This window comes from Rhipicephalus microplus, chromosome 4 (genome assembly GCF_043290135.1).
Source record: "Rhipicephalus microplus isolate Deutch F79 chromosome 4, USDA_Rmic, whole genome shotgun sequence".
Taxonomy (NCBI): Eukaryota; Metazoa; Arthropoda; class Arachnida; order Ixodida; family Ixodidae; genus Rhipicephalus; species Rhipicephalus microplus.
This window is the reverse complement of record NC_134703.1, coordinates 132,427,125-132,444,158: the sequence shown is the minus strand read 5'-3', so window position 1 is coordinate 132,444,158 and position 17,034 is coordinate 132,427,125. Positions and strand designations below refer to the sequence as shown.

The 17,034-nt window shown below is 45.7% G+C and overlaps 1 protein-coding gene across 2 annotated transcripts in view; it reads left to right on the top strand.

Annotated features, from left to right (window-relative positions):
* Window positions 1-17,034, top strand: part of Vps13 (vacuolar protein sorting 13C) — a 209,788-nt gene that overhangs the window by 126,716 nt on the left and 66,038 nt on the right. The window contains exons 52-57 of one of the 2 annotated variants that reach the window (XM_037423425.2): window positions 12,473-12,541; window positions 13,549-13,641; window positions 13,875-13,982; window positions 14,129-14,215; window positions 14,948-15,010; window positions 16,294-16,422. In XM_037423425.2, the coding sequence (XP_037279322.2) occupies window positions 12,473-12,541; window positions 13,549-13,641; window positions 13,875-13,982; window positions 14,129-14,215; window positions 14,948-15,010; window positions 16,294-16,422 (549 nt within the window). The remainder of the gene's footprint in view (window positions 1-12,472; window positions 12,542-13,548; window positions 13,642-13,874; window positions 13,983-14,128; window positions 14,216-14,947; window positions 15,011-16,293; window positions 16,423-17,034) is intronic. The other variant, XM_037423426.2, reaches the window with a different exon arrangement.

Sequence of the window (17,034 nt, the reverse complement as noted above, 5' to 3'; positions counted from 1 at the left end):
TGCCAACAGGAACATGAGTATTAGGAGCACCAGAAGCAATAACCTGATATGAAGCGCTGGTGCTCACGAGGATCGTAGCCCTTGACACTGCTTCATAAATCTATTCCAGCGCATGGCTCTCAGCTACAATTGGCATTAACCCGATGTAATAGCTGTATCAAAAGAGAACATATGTAAGCTTTATAAAATCACATAGCCAGCATTGCAACCATATCTGACATTTCATGAACATTAGGGTCTATTTAAAAAGCAGTTACGAGGCCTGGCGTGGCTCTGTGATGAAATGCTTGACTGCCATGCAGATAGCTAGGGTTCGATTCCTGCTGGGGCATTGACATAAATTTTTTTAATTCATTGGGTCAACACTGCCGATTTCAGGTTTTTTTTTTCTTATGCTTACGCAAATTGCTCATATGTGTTCTTTATTCTTTATTCGAAGTATACCTGCAGCGCCCGAAGGCGTTATAGCAGGGGGGTTACAGATTCGAAAGAAACAAATTTTCATTTACAGCAGACACTTGTACACTTGTGTTCTCATCGTTCCTAGGCCGATGCCAAGTTTGAATAACCTGTGGCACATACCTGCATACAAGTTTCACATACCCGTGTCTGGGTATGCGCCACTATTTGGCGGAAAGTGTTTGACGACATACGTGGCAGCATTGTGACATTATTGTCATGAACAGCGGGTCGTATTCGTCAAACCGTCTTACTCTTCCATACTAATATTTGTTCTTGCCAAGTTAAGAGGATGATCGCGAGAGCACCCACACGTAAGCAGATAGAGAGACGGACAGACGATTAGAGAGACGGACAGACGGATGCCAAATTTGCTTACAGTATGCAAAGAAATGCTTTGCATTTAAAAAAGTAACTGCTCAGGGTCGTGATGTGTGGCGTCAAACCATCGTAGCTTCTCGCCCCCTTTTCATTCCCCCCTTCTGCATTGATTTCAGCACACTCGCAGATATGAAAGTAGAAAATTCTAAAAATTCATGCAGCTGTCGATTCGAATCGCACGTCACAAGTAACTATCAAGCAAGAGTTTTTTCCAGCAGTGGGCAAGTGCAAGCATTGTGACTCCAGATCCACTTTGGTGCATATGTTTTGGGATTGCCAAGGGATTAGTGTCAATAACAAGTACACGGTGTTATGCCAGCGAGTCCTCGTCAAACGTCCGTGCCTCTGAAACAGGCAATCTGGGTCAAGGCCAGCCCGCACTCCGCCGGGCGCGAACAACTCCACGGCGTGAACACGCGCGGCGCATCTGTGGCCCACGTGCATTGAGTCAGTTGCGCACGTGACAGCGAGCCGGCGTCCTCATGTCTGGTGGCCTGACGCATCGCGCGGCGAACCCCATTGGAGGAGCCTGCTCGGAAGACCAGCGGCGCTTCTGATTGGACATTTTAGTTGGGCCCGGTGTAAATAAAAGAAGCCCTGCGGCGCGTCGCGATCGGAGATCCTAGGAGAGGAGTCCCCGTGTCGGAGTGCCGACATGTGTGTGAGTCAGCGGTTCTAGGCGAAAGGCTGACCTATGTGTTAGAGAGAGGAGCTCGGCTCTTCGAGTCTCTGCCGGCCCCAGTGCCGAAATTGTAACGCCTCTGTATATATGCTGTACATAAACCTTGTTTAACTCACCGTCGTCTCGTCCGCTCGTCTCCTCAGCTCTGCGCAGAAGCAGTCGCGAGCTGAGAAACATACGCTACCAAACGGCTGGTGACCTTCCCGGCGGAGTTGAAAGCAGTGGCGCCTCCGGGGCCGTGTTGGCGTCGCCGTCTTTCGCAACAGTGGTGGCTTCGGCGGGATCGGTCCGCCGTTTCTCAACAGTGGTTGGCAGCTGCGGGATCGGCCGGCGTCAGCGACATCGATGCGGTGAGTGCCTGATGTTTTCCCCTCAGTTCACCAGACTACTCTAGCTCAGGTTGTAGTAGTTTAGAGAAAGGGCTGTGTGAAGCATTGCAGTGAGCTTTGATCGTTTCAAGCCAAGTTGAAGTGCTTTGAAACCAAAGTTAATGCGGAGGTGGTAAACACGGGAGGGTGAAAAATTGCTTGCGCGTCTTGCTAGTAGGCTTATAGTGGGTACGGCAAGTAGATTCTTAACAGGGGCAAACAGCAAGAGGCTAGTGTGAACGATGGAGAACCTTAAAGTGAAGGAACTCATCGAAATTTGTGAGGAACTCGGCATTACTTTGGGCCGTGCGAAGCGAAAGCAAGCGATCCTTGATATCATGAAGGATGAGGGAGTGTCGGCTGAGGAAGTCGATGAGGCCTGGGTGGATATTAAAGCACGCCGTGAGGAGGCTGAAAGGCGAGAAGTAGAAGCTCGCGAACGTGAGGAGGCTGAAAGGCGAGAAGCTCGTGAAGAAGCTGAAAGGCGCGAAGCTCGCGAAGAGGCTGAAAGGCGCGAAGCTCGCGAACGTGAAGAAGCTGAAAGGCGCGAAGCTCGCGAAGAAGCTGAAAGGCGCGAAGCTCGCGAACGTGAACAAGCTGAAAGGCGCGAAGCTCGCGAAGAAGCTGAAAGGCGCGAACGTCGCGAGGAGGCCGAGAGACAGGAGCGCCTTGAGATGAAACGACTAGAATTGGCAATCCTACAGTGTTCGCAGGCGCCTAGCGCAGCTTCTCCGACGATTCAGGTCAGCGGTATTAGAATTCGGGATCAACTGCCACCGTTCGTAGTAGGCGAGGACATGGCGAAGTATCTCGTCAAGTTTGAACACGTCTGTGAGCGAAATGCTTTGGAGCAGTCTCTTTGGGCGCGGAACCTGCTAGCTCTTCTTCCCGGCGAAGTGTCCGACGCGATAACTTGCTTGTCGAGGGAAGCGTTTGAGAGCTATGACGAGGTTAAGGAAGTGCTCTTGAGACGTTATAAGTTGTCACCCGAGGCTTTCAGGCAAAGGTTCCGGTATGCTAAAAAGGGGAATGAGTCACACGTTGACTTCGCGTTTCGTCTTAAAGCCGATTTAATTGAATGGCTCAAGGGCGAAGGTGTTTATGATGATCGCGATAAAGTGGTGGAATGCGTTGCACTGGAGCAGTTCTACCGCTGCATCGAGGATAATGTCAGACTTTGGCTGCAGGACAGACTTAGTGAAGTACAGCTAAACAAGGCAGCAGAGTTAGCTGAGGAGTATTATACTCGCCGAAAGTTGCACAGCAGGGCAGTGCGCGTTGAAAAAGATGAGAGAAAAGAGGGCTTTTCAAGGAAACCTGATCAACGGAAACCCGTTCCGCACCGTAATTTCAAAAAGGACCCATCTCTTACTAAGGACAGTGTAGGGGAAGGGCAAGCAGAAGCGGAGAAATCGAGTGAGGTTTCTACCACACAGGCATTTGAATCGGAAAACAAACGGAAGCCGCTAATCTGCTACAACTGTAAAAAGGAAGGGCACATCGCGAGAAACTGTCAGGAAAAGTTTGCCTTCGCAACGATCCGAGAATCAGAGAAAAACATTCGGTTGTTGGAGCCGTATCTCCAAGAAATTAGGGTGAATAAGAAAACGTGCCGAGCACTTAGAGACTCAGCGGCAACCATGGACGTTGTCCATCCTTCATTGGTGTCTCCGGATGACTTCACAGGAGAATGCGCGTGGATCAGGCAGGTCGCCGAGGAGCAGAGTGTTCGCTTACCAATCGCCACCGTTGTCATTGAAGGCCCGTTCGGTAAGCTTTGCACCGAAGCAGCTGTGTCTGCCGCGCTGAACGATCGTTTTCCTTATCTTTTCTCCAACAACTCGGAGCAGCTTCTCAAAGAGCAGGGCAAATCGTTCTTCCCCAACTTAGCGTGCATGGCTCTCACGCGATCGCAAGCGCGGAAGCTATCGCGGCAGCTTGATCTGGTTCCATGCGGTGAACTCTCAAGTGACCTTGTCGGCGGGTCGACGGAACCCCAGAAAGGAAAGTTTCCGCATGAGTCATGGGAGCAGTCACGCGAGCGGCCCGTCGTCGACACGACCGGCGCGGTTTCCGGAGAAAGGGGAGACGACGTGGCGCCTTTGAGTCAGAGCGAGAGGGATGCAACGCTCTCGCCTGTAGCGGAAAGTTGGAGCGAGCTGCCGAGAGTTGATCGAGAGACGCTCATTCGAGGGCAGAGTGAGGATCTCTCGATTGAAGCGCTAGTGGAAAGCCAAATTGAAGCGCGAGTGGAAAGCCAGAAAAACGCGGCAAAAGTGCTGTCGAAGGAGCACTACGAGAAATCGGGGAAGAAGCGCGCTTTTGAAGTTGATAATCAGGTAATGCGGCTGCAGCCACCAAAAAGGAACAAGCTTGAGGTTGATTGGGAAGGGCCCGCCACAGTATTATCGAAGCCTTGCGATACAACTTATGAGGTGCAAGTAGGAAGGCGGCAGAACAAAATTTACAACTTGATGAAACCCAATGTTCAACATCAAGCGGTCGTAAATCTGGTGCTGAATGCTTCAAAGGAAGAGGAAGCAGAAATTTTGAGTTCTAGTGAGGTAATTGAAGGGGGATCGAAAGTAATCCGGGAGCAGATAAACCTAGAGCCTAGCTTAAGTGAAGGAGGACCTGAGAAAGAGGACCTGAGAAAGATTGGTTCCGAGTTTGAAGACGTGTTTTCGGACCGCCCCGGAAACATGAGGGTGATCGAACACGATATCGAGCTAAGCGGTGAGGAGTCAATCAGTAGCAAGCCGTATCGTTGTTCCCCTGTGCAACATCGCAAGGGTGAGCCGCTCTTGGTGCCGCATAGGTATCGTCGCCTAAAAGTGGCCGGTTACTGAGGTGGAGCATGTTGCTCCACAGCGCAACTTTGACGTTCGCTAAAGAAAAAAAAAAGGAAAGGTAAACGCTAATGCAGGTGCATTGAGCAGTGCGTTCCAGCTAGTAACTTCTCAACCTTTCGGTTTCTGGCTGGCGATTCGGGGCAAAATTTTGACCTCATCACGACCTGGGCCGAGCGCTCCCGTTCAGAGTGCTCTCAAAGGGCCAACTTTATGTGGTATTCTAATTCGTTGCGTTGTTGTAATTGTGAAAAATTCAAGTTCTTACTTTAGGAGTCTTTTGTCCCACATGTGCCTCTTGATGTAGAGGGAACGAAATTCCGATAGACACGTAGATAGGTATATGTTGTTCTATACTTTGTCTGGTGTTCTGTCGGGTGACCGAGGGCACTTGCTTGTGTCGTGTGTTGTCTGTTGTCGAACCGTTCTTAGCAAGTTGCAGAACCATCGACAAGTGCTGAAACCGAAGATGGTCAGAAGAGACGAGTGAAGCTGGTCAGCAAGTTGTGGCGACAAGCCAGTGGGGCTGGGATCCGTCGTCAATGATGGGATGTGTTCCCGGAACAGTCTGGAGCTGTATTCTCCCCATGGCCCTGGAGGCGAACCTGGAGGGACCTGGCGAACGAGCGCACCTGACATCCGAGCCCCGTGGAAGCAGCTCGTCTTTCCGGTGCATTGTCTGGCGGCGGGGGTGCTGTTATGCCAGCGAGTCCTCGTCAAACGTCCGTGCCTCTGAAACAGGCAATCTGGGTCAAGGCCAGCCCGCACTCCGCCGGGCGCGAACAACTCCACGGCGTGAACACGCGCGGCGCATCTGTGGCCCACGTGCATTGAGTCAGTTGCGCACGTGACAGCGAGCCGGCGTCCTCATGTCTGGTGGCCTGACGCATCGCGCAGCGAACCCCATTGGAGGAGCCTGCTCGGAAGACCAGCGGCGCTTCTGATTGGACATTTTAGTTGGGCCCGGTGTAAATAAAAAAAGCCCTGCGGCGCGTCGCGATCGGAGATCCTAGGAGAGGAGTCCCCGTGTCGGAGTGCCGACATGTGTGTGAGTCAGCGGTTCTAGGCGAAAGGCTGACCTATGTGTTAGAGAGAGGAGCTCGGCTCTTCGAGTCTCTGCCGGCCCCAGTGCCGAAATTGTAACGCCTCTGTATATATGCTGTACATAAACCTTGTTTAACTCACCGTCGTCTCGTCCGCTCGTCTCCTCAGCTCTGCGCAGAAGCAGTCGCGAGCTGAGAAACATACGCTACCAAACGGCTGGTGACCTTCCCGGCGGAGTTGAAAGCAGTGGCGCCTCCGGGGCCGTGTTGGCGTCGCCGTCTTTCGCAACAGTGGTGGCTTCGGCGGGATCGGTCCGCCGTTTCTCAACAACGGCCACTAGTGACAGCGTTTGCATGCTGGGAAGCTGCAACGCTCAGCTTCGTCCTCGAAGATCAGATGTGGGCCGTCCAGCAGGTCGAGGAAGACGCCAGGATTTAAGGATTCCTGGCCATTACCTTGGCGGGACATTGGCCTGCCCCACCAACTCATCGGACTTATAACAATGTTCTTGCTCCTCCTCCTTGATCCTTGCTAGCACAGTCTTCTAGCAGATCTTTTCATTGGAAAAAGGGGGAAGGCTTGCGTGGTGTACAAACAATGGTGTCAGTGCATTTTTTGGGGGGATCAGGCATATCTATTACAACGTCTCGGAGGGAGGTTTCGTTGAAAAGCGGTGTCAGCGCAGCGCTCATGTGCAACAGGTTTTCAGGAGCGAAGCACCTTGTGGTCCTGACTTGTTTGTTTGCATTAGCATCAACATTGGTGTTGGCATTGTGTGCTGTAGCCTCCGCTAGTGGCAATGACACTGATGACGATGAAGAACAAGGACATTCTAGACCACACATTCTCATTCTGCCATCACGGCACAGCGCACGCGAGGTGCCCACTACAGTAGACTCTCGTTAAGCGGAACCTGAAGGGACCAGTAAGATGTGTTCCATTTAACAGGTGTTTTGTTTACTGAGAGATGAACAGGGGCCCACAAAGCAAGAACGAAACCAACCTTGTCAGAAGCATTTGTTTCATTTAAGCAGCAGTTCTGTTAAACAGATTTCCACTTACTGAGAGTCTACTGTATATGCCAGGACAATGACGACAATTATGATGATCACGGAGGATGGCTCTGACTGTATATGACGTCTCGATATGCTCTACGATGCATTTCGCTATCACTGGAAACAACCGACAACCACATTAATGGAACGTGCATATACCTCATCTTTGCCAACTTCAGGCTAGATCTGATAGCACAAAGCAGGAATAATAAAGGCGAAATGAAATTCACAACATACCAGTTATGACCATTAAACATTGTATATACAGTCGAACCTCGATATATCGAACAGCGTGGCGATCGCAAAATAGTTCGATATATCCAGAATTCGATATTAAAAAATCACGAAAAAAATGCGTCAACAGCTTGCTGAAAACAACCAACGAACCGTTCAAGCGTGGTGCAGTAAATACTCACTTGAAGATTCAGACATAGTATTTATTGTGTTGGTTTAAAATATTGAAAAAGAGTAGCCTGCTTTTTGTTGGTCATGGCATGTTTGACGACTGCGTCCTCAATATAGTCCAGGCGATCCATAAGAGATAGGCCGGTGCCTTCAATCGCGCCGCAGTGGCGGCGCACAAGGGCCAAGCCAGCTACGACCTCAGCTGATGTCAGGAGCAGGGCATCATCAGCGCTTGTGGGATTTACCTCGGCAGAGTCTTCATTTGGCTGCTCAGCAGTAGCTTTGGCGACAATCTCCACATCCGTGAGCTCCGCCGTTCGGAGTTAGGCCTGTCGCGCACAGGCCTAACTCCGAACGCACGAACACTGCGAGCACAACGACCGATGCCTGCCGATGCTACGGGGGAGCAGCTTGCAACAAGTGCGCAGTGTGCCGTTGACACCATAGAGACTGCAACGACTGCAAGCTGCAAGCAAGGCTGCGGCGTGAGTCCGGGTGTAAAGCGCGCACATGGCGCGCCCATGCCGGCTCGCCTGACTGCTTTCCCTTTCCCAGCGGCAGCGCGGGCTTCGTCCGAGACAGTCGTCTGCGTCCTTTCCCTCCTATACTTTCCTCCTCAATCTTTACCTCCCGCTCCCCCTCCCCCCGCGCGAAGCCATGTCGGTGCCTTTGTATTGAAAGACAATAACAGCTCCGCGCTTTTTTCTTCACTTTCCTCATTCAAGAACCTCTACCGCAAGGCTGCGGCGCGCGTACGCCGCTACGTTAAAGTGGTGCTCTCGGCGCCATCGATGTGTGCAGCATTCGTAAACGCCCGCCGCTCTACCGCTACTTTCGAGAGTTGCAGGAAAGCTCGCCCGCCGCCTGTCAATGGAGTGCGAGTGGTTTGGGGTGGCTGAGTTCGATATAACCATTATATGTCAAACTTTGTTCGAAATAAAAAATCAATAATGCATGCGATTTCCCGCGTGATATAGGAACCGTTCGAATAGGCAGTAATTTGATATATCCGTGTTCGATATATTGAGGTTTGACTGTAACTGTACACCACTTTGTCTCTGATTTCTTGCATGAGTGGTCAATATCACAGGTGGCTTACGGTATTACCGAACAATACCACTGCTTCGGCCACTCATCTTTCACTTCGTGGATACGCCATGTTTTTTTTTTTTTTTTTTTTGTGCTCACGTAACCAGCTGTGCTTACATGAAAACCACTCTCTTGGTCTCTTCTCACTCAGTGCTCTCTGAAACTGAAATTGCGACTGGGTGGTGTACACTCAAATCTCGTTCTTAACAACGTCACATCTGCTCCAAAAATAACTTCATTCTACACTGTATCTGTGACAAGACTATTTTTTATTTATTTCATTATAACCAATAATTCATTATACTCATGTTCATTATATCGAAACTTCAGTGCAAAACTCTAAGTAATTCAGCGTCGCACACTTGAGCGAACAAGCTTTCCAGCTGGTGAGTCATTAGCTACCTGTTCCAACAGTAGAAACAAGATTCAAAATTTTTGTGTGGGTGCTCCTTTAAAAGCTGCTCTACTTTATTCTTGCTCGAGTGTGAAGAAGCAGTGTGCGCATGATGGCTCAAAACAAAGCATATGGCTACAACGAACAAAGATACCGCTATTATTTTTTTTATTGTACTGTGTAGTAGTTCGAGATAATGTGCATTCATTGGACGGATGGAGAGGGAGTAGCTTGACTTGAAGTTCATATCGTCGAATCAGCATCACACAACTCTGGAAATCAATCGATGCTTGTCATGAGCTCAGATTGGACATGGCAGTTTCGCTAGGTTTCTTTAGCTTCATTTCGACATGCATCTCTTTCTGCTTTACAATCTACGTATGGCTGCTGTGAGGAGAACTGCGCTGACATGGCATCAAGTTACAGTCATTGAATCTTGAGTTAAACAGAACTTCTTTTTGCATCATTCAACTTAGTCATTTTATTTAGTATGGCCTTATTGAACATACTTAAAGCAATTCCCATGTAAAAAAACATTTTGCGCACCACACTTTGCATAAACATTAGAATTTCAGTGCAGTAGAAGTTTTTTTAATCTAGTGAAATAAGCAGCTATTATTATTCAACATAATTATAGCCAGGTTTAACTGTATGTTACAACAAACTTAGTTTTGGAAATGTTTTCTACTTGCTATTGTAATTATCCAGTATGAGCCTTCAGCTTTGTGGTTTTAGTAGGGGCGGCTCTGCAACGCTTATTGAGCATAGTCGGAAATTTGCTAAGGCACGTTGCAGGGCTGTGTGTGTGTGTGTGTGCATCTTTTTTTTTTGTCCTTGTAGTGGTGCGCTATACCCTTATAAATGATAGTCGAAAAACACTTCCTGTTGGTAATCGAGGATTCAGAGAACATGCAAGCTAAACAATATAGCATTGCATGTGTCCGAAAAGTCACAATTAATTTTGGAAGTTGCCTAGACACCTACAAATCTCTTTTTTCTTGAAAAATGATTCTGCAGCCTCCAATTACCGTGTCATTAACTTGAGGTTTTCAGCCATTGGCTCATTTGAGTGTCGTGCGGCGCTGTATAGTTGCCGGGGCTGGTGTGAGGTGGTGCAACATGCCCACGCGTGGATTCGTGGTCACATCTAAAGTTCGCAGTGCGCTTAATTAAAAAAAAAAGTGTTCAAGGTCGGGACGCATGTGGTACGTGACATTTCCCCCGATGCCAACCCCCTCTTGCTCAGCTATCTGCACACTTGTTGGTATGACAGAAAAAAGAAAACACTTACATTGTATGACAAGTCAATAACTCTGCTTGTACTTGACGAATTCTGAACTTTTGCGCCACTAAAATGTTTTCCGGCAGTTTTGTGAAGCAAATAAACTCCTTTAATTGAGCTATTAGTGATAATTTGGAAAAAGTGTTGCAGGGCCGCCTTAAGTATTATACCTCTCTCCTGAGTAGCGTGTGCTTGCTCTACTGTAGAGCACTCGAATGGTGAATGATGTGCCGAGATAACATAGAGCAAACTATGCTAAATGAAACCTGAGGCGGCTGTCTCATGTTTATGCACCATCGAATACCTGCAGTACACCGCCTCGTTATGTGGAAAAGACCGAGGCCCAAGTTAGCATTTACATACAGGTGTAGCGAGAAGAGTACTTCTAAAATACGTGCCAAAATGCTCGAGTGCTGCCACTCTGAAGCTAGTTTAGAATTGTCCACCAAAGCATGGAAACAGTTGGGGTTATGAATGCCGGCAGGCTAGTGAACTTGTTACAAAGCTCAGTAGGTGCCATGAATGGGTACTTGCACAATAGCAACGCTCGCCTACAATCATATCTTGGAATGGAGGAGTACGCTAACGGTCATCCTTATACACACAGCTGGTGCTTTTGCGAAGTAGTGCCAAGTCTTCATATACGCTGCTGTCTGCTGATTCACCACTTACACTAATTCCACCTCTGGGATATCCGCTTTCACAACTGCTCGCTTCGCTGCCGCACACTCTTTTATCTCTATGCTGCAGCGCTGGATGCCATTGGGTACCAAAATCTTCTCATAGAACACATGCGTTTGTTGACTGCACGCTCAATCTACACGCTTTCCTGTTTCGTGTATTGTAGCCAGTGTTCGTCACAGGGAGAAGATTGCTGTCACAGCATTAGGAAATACGTTATGGCTTCTATTAGACACCAGAAGTGGCTAAATTCTGTAGCTAACGAAATGCTTCTAGTACTTCTAGAAAGTAGCTAGTGGAGAGGAAAAATATGAATGCTTCTCCACGTGTCAGCAGTGCAATTGTAACAAGTGCACGCGTGTTGCTAGTTTGAACATCTGCACAATGCATATAAGGGCTTATTATATATGGGTACTTAGGCTGCTTATTTTTACGGCAGATTAAATTTGGCTAAGGTTCAGTGCTTCGCCAAACTCATGAAAGTTGCTGTGCTTGTTTTGCGCGTTCAATCAGAGGATTATGATTGAGCTTCCCGCCATCCAAGAGAGGAAGCGATCGCATCACCAAGTCAATAAATATGACAGCCCGTACATTAAAGGGAGCAATGTTCCCACTAAAGTCTTTAAGAGGCTCGTAAGTATTGGCTCTGTAGCCATCTTTGGCAACTATTGGTGTTTTGAAAAGGCTTGTAAGTAGCCATCACAATATTACTTGTGGTAAGTATAAAGCTGCTTAGCCATGGGTTAAATTCCTGGCTGTTTCAGCCACACTTATGGGGGGGGGGGAGGCGGAACGCAGCGATAATTGAGTGCTGTATTTTTATCATGTCTGAAATCTGTTTTCTGTTGGGATTGAATTGGCGTCTTTATTTGTTGAGGCCTGCCGTGTTAACCCCTTGCGGTCAAAAACATTTACCCACTCTGCGGCTCTACCGGTCCGAAACTATTTTGCCAGTTTCTGGTATCGCTAAGAAAAACACGAACTGTGGAAGAAAGGCTCACAGGGTATTTATTTTTGTTCCTGCATTCTGCACGCAACTTCTTTAGCGATATTTGGGCAGCGCATGATACGGCTCAAAACATTATCCTGGGTGCAGTCTAGGGTTGTTACTGTAGGTTTTGCAGAACCATAATTCGCTTCCTCATTTAGGTCACCATCGCTTTCGCTGAAAGCACCACTGTGAAACGCGGCCATGCTCCTCAGCGAATCGTGCTTTAGTGGGTACACTTTAGGCTCCATGCTGAACATGGTGCTTGCCCCTAGTGTAAGAAAAAAGTAGACCTCAACAAACCAAGCTCACTCATTCCTCAAGAGATGACACTTCATGTATTTCAAAAATGTGTGTGACTTGCACTGAGAAAACCGCAAAATTTAAACCTCGAACACTGTTGTCAGACAGTGCCCGACAACGGACCACTATGGCCGTGTTGCGTTGTCAAGCCCAGCCCGACGATTGACCGCAAAGGGTTAACATTTGCTGCCACTTCATACATTTCACTTTCTAACAATGTTTTGTCTAGAAAAGAAACATGACACCTGGTGTTTTTCTTAAGTACTGTGACAGAATTTACTCTTTTAATATTGCCACAGGTAGCCGTGTGCCTTATGATTTAATTGAAGTATGCTTTTGTAACGCACAACAATAGCATAACCCTTTAACAGCATTTGTCCGCTATCCCTTCTTTTCGTGCATTGTCGTTCTCCATGCCGATTCAAAAGTATGCGTAGACCTCTCAATGTGCTTCATGACTAACTGTTGCCTCTTTCATTAACACTTTGCTAGCCTGAAGAAGACAGACGTATGTCTCTAATACCGCAGTCATCTTTTGAAACGGAACTGAGTCCAGGACAGGTACAACGTAAATGCTCGCATGAGTGTTAAATATTATTGGCACATGTATGCACAAATTTCTACATTTCTTGCTTGTATCGCTCGCACCTGAATGGCATGCTTGGCGTTTTTCCTTTATTAGTAAGTGGATGGCATGACGGGTGCACCTGCCTGTGCAGAGCTTTCACTAATTGAGATAGCCACCTATGAGCACGTAAACATATCAGTGTATATTATACACACATGCACATTGTTTCCTATGTTGCACACCTATACATGTTTAGCTCTTTAGTGCATGTACAAGTGCTATTGCTGCCACTAGGTAGCTAAATCTTCTAGTACTTTCATTTCATAGAATGACAAAAACTGTCACGTTCTAAACTGCCTGTACTTATTTGTTCAAAAGAAGTGTTGTTAGTGCTGTGTGACTAGCATTATGTGGAGAGTTATTTTTATATATATTTATGGTGGCTGTTTTGTTTTTTATGCACATGTTGCCATTTGCACGAGTGATTGCGCGGTATTATGCTTGAAATGTGACATTCTTCATATGCACTTTTATACATTTTTGCTGTCTTGTGTATTTATAAAGATGTAGGCTTTTGGTTCAGGTTCCATCTTTCACGTAATACAACTTGTGGTATGTAATTTTTAATTGCTTCAAAGCTATCATAACATTAATTAGTGCATTATGGCTCTTAATTATAAAGAAATACATGCTTCTGTACTTTATGCTTAGTATGCGGAACGCTGTTTTGCGTGTATGATTAACATTGAAAATATCCGGAACATTGTAGTGTTTAGAATGAACAGACTCACCACAGCTGCACTGTAGTAAATGTGTCTGAAATTCTATTTGTTAACACTGTCTGCAGGTTGTTGCAGCTGATAGAATAGCTTAAGGCTCACTTTACATCACTTATTTGTTTTTTATCCTTAGTCAACATGTAATGTAGTATTATGTATGTTGTTCTAAATGTTGTGATCGCCTAGCAGTCTAACATTCTCAATTTTGTGGGTTCGACTAGACGGAAGATTCTGCGGGAATAAACCATCCTGCCAATTTCGATGGACCAGTCCTGTTCTCCTATCGTTCCAAGACGCTGTTCACGAAGAAAAAGGTGGGATACGGCTCTTGCGTGCTACCTGAAGGAATTCTTTGGTCCTCACTAATTTCTTCACATGTATAATGTAATTACTACAAATTGATAGCTATTAATTGCCTAGGCCTAATTTTAAGTCTGTTTGTTTTCATCAAGTTTGTATTTAACAGATCACGTAAAAGTGTCTGGTTGCTTGGCTGGATGGCTCTATTGGAAAGAAGAATAGGGAAATCTGTTTTCTGTTTTGGCAGGCTGCCATAAAGATCTTCAACTCCGAGTGGTCCGAGCGGTTTTCTCTAGATGCTGTCGGAAGCTCGGGAACCATAATCGCCAAATCCAAGGATGGCTACTCCTACCTGGTGGGTACATAGTGGGCTCCGAAGAATTCGGCGTTTCGAAACCCTGTGTTGCGCTGTGCTGTGGCAACATAGTGCAAGTGTAACATCTCTAGAAGCAAATCTAAAGAACATTTGCCAGTGCACTCAAGGTTTGTTCTCCGTTTCAGCTGAGTGTTGGGATTACACTGAGTGCCACTGGCCTGACAAGAATTGTCACCTTCACGCCATACTACCTTGTTCTAAATGACTGCAAGGTATGTTTTTGTTTGGGTTTTGGGTGGCAAGAATAACTACAGCTTTAATCAAGTAAATGCATGTATGGGGGCTTGCTACAACATTTGAATGAATGAAAGTAGCGTTGCAGAAAAGTGACTTGTGGGCCCTCACCTTCCACAGAGTCTTTCACTTGTGAGCCCTCATCATTTTATACACAGTCTTTCACTCATATTTTCATTTTTTTTCGTAACAAGTAATGTGCCATATAGAATACGTTGCAAAGAAGTTTGCACATTTCCTTTGTAATTTACAGAATACTCTTAAACAAATTTGTTAGCAACCAAGCCAATGAGTTTTGCATTTTAGGTGCTGAAGAAACAAGAGCTTTAATCTGAAGAAACAAGAGCTTTAAACAAACATACTGTTGTGTTTAAACTCTAATGGTGAACATATTAGCTGGTGTGGTTGCCCGTACTCTCATCTAGTCTCAACATCTCAACAAGCAACCCTTAGCATCAGCACTATACTCTATGAGGAAGCTCAGATGTGGGGATTCGCATTGTGTCAGGTGTACTTTTCTTGGCCATTGAAGACGTCCTTGAAAAGTTCATAGTTCACCAATGGCACTTGTTTGCCTATGCGTCAAATTTTGAATTATCATTGCATAATTTCCTTTTGAAAGGTTTGCAATGTTGCAGTGAGATCTCAACTGCTGCACTTGCTGCCATGGCACTTATGCCGTTGACATGGTGGCATTTATTATTCTTCAGACTGCCGTCGAGATCAAGGAGTATACAGAAAATGCTGAATGGATGAAAATATTGCCTGGTGCTGTAAGTACAACAGCTCTATCAAAAACATTTCAAGAATTACTAGTAATAAATACACCTCCTATTAAGTACTACTATTTTCTTTCACCAAATACATCTTAAATGTTGGTACCATCATCAGAAAACACTGTAGAAGGGTTTTTTCTTTTTGAGATTATCATTCTGTATGAATGCTGAGAAGAATTTGTAAAGCCTTGATTTTCTTTCCAACTAGTCTTAACACCTCCTTATGTCACACTCATTGGGACTTCATACATTTTAACAGTGTGTGCCAGGGCCTATATAATTCCTTATGGGACATTTTAAGGATGTGTACTAGGGCCTACCCAATTTTTTATGGGTAAAAATGAATTTTCAAGGAAGCCAAACACTTGGCATGGCATGTTGGAGAGGATCTTGCTGCATCGGTGTGTCCAAAACACCAGAAAATGATTTGAAGCCTACAACTAAGTGAGTGCTATAACATTCAGGAATTATTATGGAGTGCGGCAAAAATGCAAAAAGACAACTTGCAATATTTGATTGTTTTACCAGCTTGAAATAAAAAATAAACCTTCATTCCCACTTTCAAAGATAAACTTGTGATGGAAAAATGATTATCAGTAGAGTTCATGAATAATTTATCAATGGAAACTGATCTAGTGTTTAAGGGCCACTACTCCATAAGGTGTTCCGAAGTTGCTCGCATCAGACTGATATGTCACACCCTGCAATTTAGATATTTATATTATTTATTTATTTATTTATTTATTTATTGGTACCCTCAGGGCTTACAAGAAGCATTGTAGAGGGGAGGGGCTGAAGTAAATGAAAACACTATAAGGAATACACAGAAAAAGTGGCACTAAGAGATAGAGCACAAAAGGAAACAAACTAGATAAGTTTATACATGAACTAACAAAAGAAAATAGGACGAAAAAATACACTTTGACGTCGCAATCACAGTGAATGTCAGTGCATGTTGCACAAAAAATAATCGACTGATGCCTTTTTCAATACACATGTTCAAAAAAAAAAAAAAAAAAAAAAAAAATAAAATACACATGTTCAAAAAAAAAAAAAAAAATGATACATGAAAAAGCAAATTTTATCGAGTTACACACACAAAAAGAAAACATCAGTGCAAGGCAAAAAAAAAAAAAAAAAAAAAATTATGTTGTATTACAAACATAACTGCACCACTCCTGGAATTCTCCAACTTCGGGCTCTTAAGCTCAATGAAGTGAAATGAATTAAAATTGCAGTGTAATGTGCCGACATGTTTCGTTGTAATTTTTATTGGACAGTGTGTACCATTCTGGCCCAAAGAAGTGCAGAAGCTCGAGCTCATGGCGAGGTATGCGGACACGGAAGAGTGTACGGCGCCCTTCTCGTGCAAGGAGACCAACTCTATTCTGCTCAGACTTGCAAACAAGGTAAGCTCATGCTACATTTCATTACTCATGAATGTATTCAATTTTTTCATCTTTCTAGCTTTGCACCTCTGAGAGTCGAATTTCTTTCGTAAAACGTGACCCCCTCTCTTTTTGTTCCCCATGAATAATCTTCAAAGTACCCTACAGTAAAAGAAGTTTATGCAGATATGTTCAGACCAACTTTAAAGGGCCCTTAAACCATCCAGAGATAAAAATTAGAGGTGGTGTGTGTAACAGACGCTGGACCTAAACCATGCTATAAAAGCAGGCGCACCCAGACACGAGAGACCACATGACGCCGCGGCACCTATGGTGTCTCATCAGAAAGTGCCGATTTATTGTTAGAACACTCGCAAGGAGATGCAGCCCAAGGTTGCTAGACAACTACGTGATGTCCGCCGCACCCACCTTTGGTGGACACTGCATTGGTCGACACTGCATCTCGAAAATCTGCTTTAATTGCTTGTCGTAAGACGGAAACTTTGGTGGACAACGAGCTCTCGGAAATCTTTGAACGGGCTGTGTGTCGGAAGTGCTCTCTTTTGTGGTGTCTGGTTCTACTGGGTCAGTCACAGGAGCAGATGACCCAGCACAGTCATCGTAATCCTGGTC